At 35.0% G+C, this 7,220-nt stretch overlaps 1 protein-coding gene across 1 annotated transcript; it reads right to left on the bottom strand.

The window, feature by feature from the left end:
* Positions 1–1,038: 1,038 nt before the first annotated feature.
* Positions 1,039–2,251, bottom strand: LOC131652283 (uncharacterized). Its single transcript, XM_058922105.1, has 4 exons — positions 1,955–2,251; positions 1,807–1,873; positions 1,508–1,723; positions 1,039–1,409 (listed from the first exon to the last, which is right to left on the bottom strand). Exons 1-4 carry the CDS (start codon positions 2,024–2,026, stop codon positions 1,255–1,257), a joined length of 510 nt encoding a protein of 169 aa, XP_058778088.1. The 5' UTR covers positions 2,027–2,251; the 3' UTR covers positions 1,039–1,254.
* Positions 2,252–7,220: the final 4,969 nt, after the last annotated feature.

Consider the following 7,220-nt stretch of genomic DNA (forward strand, 5'->3'; position numbering starts at 1 on the left):
TGATTTGTTGGTGCTTTAGGAAATAGAACATTAAAGTCATGACAGAATCATATTATTGCACCTAGTCCATTGACCTTGAAGGAAATGAGGTAGTGATGGCTTAGTGAAAGTCTCGTCTACAAATTTCAACTCATTCTTGAAGATAAGAGCAACATGCATGACACGTGACCAGAAAGTGAAATTTTTGCTATCAAGTAGAGGAGTACCAGTACTAAGGTGATATTTTCTTTGAGATGAAGATAGTAGGGATTAGATTCATTTGTTGCAAAATCAAACTAGATATTGGATTCTCCAATCATAGTGATGCAAGGAACTAAATCAAACAAGAAAGATACATACAAGGCTAGAATTGATGCAAATTTCTGGAAAAGGGAAGAAAGAGATAAATGTGTAGTGAATTTTGAGTGTTAGAAATCTCCGGTAAATCCGAGTGCACTTTAACCATAGTGTCTGAAATTCCATAGATGAAGCTTCTTTGCAAATTGCAATATCCCCAGTTGATAATACACCATCTTCGGCATTTGACCATATCGTGTGGAGATGTTACTGATTGATTTACCATGAATCTTCACGCTAAGTAGAGGCCTTGTTGCTTCCAAGCATTAATTGAGATTGAATCTTGTTATGATGTGCTTAAATTGGCCTTTTGTATCCCTACCTGGAGCATGTTTGCTGCAAGTTTTCACTATGCAACTTCTGGTCCACATTTTTTGGATAAGTAAATATTAGGATTAGTAAGGATTCAACTTCTGATCTGAAGTTGGACAACTCCTCCAAGAAGTGCATAATACAACATGCTTTCTTAATAATTGCTAATGCAAAAAGAAGTAAATCATAGGAAAAAATAAGGTGAAATACCAGAGGTCATTTCAACCATACTATGGAAGATTAAACTTCTCTTCATTTTATAATGATACATTAAAGAATAATGTCAATCAATGCAAATAATATTGGTCACAAAAAAACTGTTCACCATATAAAATCTCAAAACATAAGCATTAAAAAAAAGTTTCATCAAAGAAATAGAATCACAGGACATTTCATCAAACACAAACACTGAATTTAGAGTTAATTACTATCAAACAATAACACAGTCATGGTTTAGTTTGTAAAGTCACCCCATCTATAATGCTTAAATATATGATCACAACACATGCACAATAGCAATACTCTAAATTACATTCCTTTTTTTGTGATTGTTGCTACAAGCTAGTATATTTTCAGTTCAGAGACTCTAGAGCTACACACATATGCTTACGTACGAACTTCTTTCATACCATCATCAACAGCATCACTTGAAACTTGATTACAATTGTCCAATGGAGAGGCATCTCGCTTTTCTTTGACAACCCTTTTCGCCATCCTTCGCTGCTTCATTTTCTTGGCGTTAGCAGAGGTAGTCTTGTCGCCTAAATCAAATGCAGTCGGAGAGAACAAAACACAGCCATTATGAGTTTTTTTTATCAACACTGTAAAAAAACAGTCAATAGATTCATCTTTGGATAACCTTTGGTAGAGGCATTTGATCGAACAGGTGGAGGATCATTATCCCCGGCCTGTGTTGTTTGGGCTGGAGGCATTAACGGCCCGATTAAATTTCCACGGAGGATGGACTCTTCTTTCATCTTCTTCTTACGGATTCTCTTTCGTTGAGCTCTAGTGAGTTTCTCCGTCTCAGAACCGTCTTCTTCTTCGCCGCTTGTTGAGGCATTTTCACAGTCATCTAAAGTGCTTGACATTACGAAAAATGTTTCAAAACAATGTGAATTTTTAGAGAGTTTTTTTGTTTAGAGTTTGAAATCGAACCTGAAATAACGCCGGTGTAAGATTCCAATTCGATCAAGTTTTCTTCTGGTTCCGAGTCTTGTTCATGCTAAATGAGCGATAACAATGAATTAAAGACGAAATTATTAAAGAACGAGGGAGAATTGAGGGGAAATATAGAATAGAATACCTGTGGAGATGGAGGATATAGTGTGTTAACAATTGCTTCGTTAAAGCGGCGCTTTCTCTCGTCTGGTTTCATGAAAACAAAAATGAGATTGGTAGATATTGAATGTATTATATGGTCTACACTATCCAGGAAATTGTTTGATAGTGTTGGGAGGTACTTGACAAGGATTGGTCTCCTCTCAAGGTCATATAGTGATCTGCTCTCGTGTGATCAACTCAATCAATGTAATATGGATGATCAGAACTCATCCATGTTGGATTTCAACATTCTCGAACATGATTCATTCTCCTAAATTGAAATACACTCAGAACTTTTGATGTGCACATTCAAGAAAACATTATAAATCAAATTGTTTACATATAAAATATGTGTTATCATCAAAACTTAAATGTAAAGTGGAGAACTAAACCTTGTTCTAACAAGGTTAATAAAAGAGAGTCTTAAATTGTAGCATAAACAACATACTCATAATTTAGAGGGGAAAATGGTAAAGGTAAAGGAGCGGCTAGAGTTCCTTGATATGAAAGGGGAACAACACAACTTAGAGGAAGGTGAGTTGGAGGCTCTTTCCAAATTAAATGCAAGTATTCAGTGGCAGAAATCCAAATTTAATTGGTTGAAAGAAGGTGATGCAAATTCAAAAAAAAAATCATGGGTATATGTCATCTAGAAGAAGGGTTAATGCGATAGCTTCTTTAACTGTTAACTGTGATATTGTGGAAGCTGTAGAGCCGATTAGGGATGCAATTTTTCAGCATTTTTGGTCTCGTTTTTAAGGTATTGGAAGGTGACCGACCGGATATTGAGAGTTTGTCGTTTAAAACTCTCAGTACGAGGGAAGGGGCTGATCTGATTAAGTCGTTATTGATGGAAGAAGTCAAAATGGAGGTGTGGGATTCTGATAGTTACAAGAGTCCTGGTCCTGATGGTGTAAGCTTTGGCTTTTTAAAAGAATTTCAGGACATTCTGAAAGATGACCTCTTGAGATACATGGTGGAGTTTCATCAGAATGGTAAGCTAACTAAAGGTATTAATACTTTCATAACTATGATACCTAAAGTTAGTTGCCCTCAACGGGTTGCGGATTTTTGCCCTATATCGTTAGTTGGGTGTTTGTATAAAGTTTTGGCAAAATTTTTATCTAATATATTGAGGAAGGTGACTGGGGGCTGATTTCGGAAACTCAATCAGCTTTTATTTTTGGTAGACAAATTCTCGATGGTATTCTTATAGCAAACGAGGTAGTAGATGAAGCTCGGAAGTATAAACAAGAGTTGATGTTATTCAAAGTAGACTTTGAAAAAGCTTAAGATTTTGTGGATTGGTATTATTTGAAGAGAGTGATGGCTAGAATGTATTTTCCTGGTTTATGGGTGAAATGGATTAATGAATGTGTGTCGGCAGCTACCGCTTCAATTTTAGTTAATGGAAGCCATACTAATGAATTTAGAATGGAGCGAGGGTTACAACAAGGTGACCCGTTATCACATTTTCTCTTTTTAATTGCAGTAGAGGGTTTCAATGTTCTGATGAAGGCTATGGTTCAGGGAGGTTTGTTTACAGGATATAAAGTAGGTAATGGTGCAGGTGAACCTATTTCTCATTTACAGTTTGCGGATGACACTATACTAATGGGGGTTAAGAGTTGGGCTAATGTGAGGGCTCTTAAAGTGGTGTTGCTTTTATTTGAGTCCATATCGGGTTTAAAGGTGAATTTTAATAAGAGCATGTTGGTGGAAATCAATATTTCTAATTCTTGGTTGTAAGTAGCATCTATGGTTTTAAATTGTAAGTTGGGAGTTATTCCTTTCGTGTATTTGGGGCTTCCCATTGGAGGTGATCCGCGGCATAAGCTTAATTTTTGGTAACCAGTTGTGGAAACTGTTAGGAAAAGGTTATCAGGGTGGAAGAGTCGTAATCTTTTGGTGGGGGTCATTTGATCCTTTTGAAGTTTGTTCTGTCCGATATCCCGGTTAATTTCATTTACTTCTTCAAAGATCCCGTAGGTATAATCTCTTCTCTTGAATCTTTATTTAATGCTTTCTTTTAGGGAGGTATGGAGAATAGGAGACAGATAGCTTGGTCTGATTGGGATACTCTTTGTTTGAGTAAGGAGAAGGGTAAGGGAATTTAATAAGGCGTTGTTAGGGAAATGGTGTTGGAGGATGTTGGAGGAGAGGGGTAGTGTTTGGTATCGGGTGCTTGTGCAGCGGTATGGGGAGGAAGGGGCGTTTAAAAATTGGGTCGTCTGGGGGTCTGTGTGGTGGCAGAGTGTGATCAGAATCAGACAGGGGGATGGGATGCGTGTCCCTAGGTGGCTTACCAATAATATCAAGCTTGTTGTTAGTAATGGGGTTACTTCTTTATTCTGGAGGGACCCCTGGGTGGAGGGAACGGCGCTGTTGTCTAGATACCGCAGGCTGTTTGAGTTATTGGAGCATAAGGATGCCACTATAGCAGAGATGTGTGTCTTAGGGTGGGGGTAGATGGAGAAGCTTAGAGTTGGCGTAGGATGTTGTTTGCGTGGGAGGAAGAGATGTTGGGAGAGTGTATTCAGTTGTTAGATTCTGTTGTTTTGCAGGGCAAGGTAATGATACTTGGGTGTGGCGTATTCATTCTTCAAAGAGTTATAATGTGAGCAGTGTGTACCATTTATTGACAAAGACAGAGGATGATTATTATTCATGAGGATCTCAGGTTTGGTGGTCAAAAGCGGTGCCGCTTAAGCTCAATATTTTCCTTTGGCGGTTGTATTGTAATAGATTACCAACCAAAAACAATTTGCTTAAGAGGCATGTTATCTTAGCGGACGCGTAGAGTTGTCTTATGGGTTGTAGTATGGATGAGAGCAGAGACCATATTTTTGTTCGGTTGGAGTATTTTGGCAAAATTTAGCCATTATTGTCTAGGTGGTTAGGGATCTCGTCGGCTTTTCAGGGTCATTGTTTGGATCATCATGATCACTTTGTAGCAATCGGTAAAGATATCAATGGAAGCATAAAAAGTCAACTTGAAATTAATTAAATTTTTAAAATTTTATTTTCGGTTTTATACTGTTATTTTGTGGGTTGAGCAAGTGTAATTTGGACTCTTAACTCTAATTTAGTCGGCTTTATAATGAAGTATAATTTTTGTTCTTTTTATATTTTTTATTAAAATAAATTACTTAGTGATCTAAATAAATATAGAATATAAAATTATTCTTTTTTGAATTTTCTTGATAAACATAATAATCAATTTAACAAATATATAAACTTTTTTAGGAATTTTTATTTCGTGAAATAACACCAATATGAGAAAATAACATAAATACGAGAAAATAATTAAACTAGACATTATATTTGTATTGAAATTTTTTTTATAGGATAATAAGGTGGAAAAAATGGGGATAGGATCCACTGACTTTGTGGAGGAAACTGCACCCTAACTTCCTCTCTATATCTTTCTAACAATTCACTCTCTCACCTCTTTTCCCTCCATTTTTTCTCTATTTTTCAATTCTCTCTCTACAGGAAATCTCTAAAGTTAGACAAAGTTAGAGAATCTGAATAAAAAAAATGATAGATCAAAGAATTGAAGTATGAAATATTTAATTCATTTAAAAATAATGGATGGTTCCAAAAGCTTGTGTGATTATTTAAAAAATTAAATTATTAAAATTTGTTTAACTATTAACCTGATGGTATATATATATATATATATATATATATATATATATATATATATATATATATATATATATATATATATATATATATGGGAATGTATCAAGTAGGAGGAATTTTTAAATAAGAGATAAGAGGATACATCCCCATATATATATATATATATATATATATATATATATATATATATATATATATATATATATATTCACTCATATGATATGAATGCTCTCTAACAATCATGCTAATGCATGAACAATGAGGTTGAATAATTTTTTATACATGATTTGGTAGGGTCATGCATATAGCTCGGTGTTGGAAATAGATCCTCTCCTGCTCCCTCTCCTATATTTTCTCTCCTGTTGCAATCTAAGCCATTCATTTATTAATTAATGTTGATGATTGCATGTTTTTGATGGAAATAAATGGATGTGATTGAACAGCACCATACAGCTGCTGGAGAGGATCTATATCCCTCGGTGTTATTGGTGATTTAAGTACATAACTTGAAGTATAGATTAGAATGAGTGATAATCAATTTTACATGATTTATCTTATAATTAAAATGTTTTTTAAAGGCCTAATTGAATTTTTAGTTCCTAAATTAAATTGTTTGTTTCTTATTGATCCTTTAAATTAATTCTCTTAAACCTCATAACTATACTTATGTTAGTCAAGTGGTTTCCTTCTTCTAATTTTAATGAAAATGTTTTAAATTTGTCTAAATTGACATTACATGCTAGGTTGTAACTTGTCAGAATTGAAATATTATTTTGACTCGTTTGCCTTTAGAAAAATTGAGGCGTAAAATCAAAGAGTTTATCACATATTTAAATAAGGAAAATTCTTTGCCCACCTCCCAACCTTCTAGGTCACCTCTGGTGAAAAACCCAAAATACCCCTTACTTCGGAAATGCATCTCCGAAATGCAAGAAAAAGGTGTTTTCGGAGATGCATCTCTGAAAGCGCCTTTTTTTTTTTCAAAATTTGTCTTATTTCGAAAATGCATTTCCGAAAACACCATTTCGGAAATGAACTTCCGAAATACTGCGCGTTTTGCAGATTTAGCAAAATAGCCCCCCTCCCCCATTCACTTTACCCTAAATCTACTTCAAACTTCCTCTCTTCAAAAATTTCTGCAAAAGCAAGTGTGTATCAAACATTTAGACATTCCAAAAGCTTCCCAAACTCAACCTAAATCATCTCAATCTCTTCAATTGGTAAGTTTTTCAATTTTTTCAATTTTTAGATCCATTATTAAAATCTCTATTAGGGTGTTTAGAAATTGCAAAAACTGTATTAGATTAGGTTGGTACTGCTATTTAGGTTGTTTAATTGAATAAAAGTTGTTTTGAAGTTTGTTTTTGGGGTCTGCCATGGAAGTTGCAGAAAACTTCCTCGCAGGGGTGTTTCGGAAGTTCATTTCCGAAAACACCTCCATTCCCAGTTTCGGAAATGAACTTCCGAATTGTATCAGAAGTGCAATTTTTTTAGTTCTTTATGTTGTCTCGCATATTAATCGATTTCAATTGTTTTCAGGAACATGTCAGGCAACCAAGCACGCATCAAACAGGGTAGAGAGAACCAGACTGCGTCGGCTA

The sequence above is a fragment of the Vicia villosa genome, linkage group LG2 (assembly GCF_029867415.1).
Source record: "Vicia villosa cultivar HV-30 ecotype Madison, WI linkage group LG2, Vvil1.0, whole genome shotgun sequence".
NCBI lineage: Eukaryota > Viridiplantae > Streptophyta > Magnoliopsida > Fabales > Fabaceae > Vicia > Vicia villosa.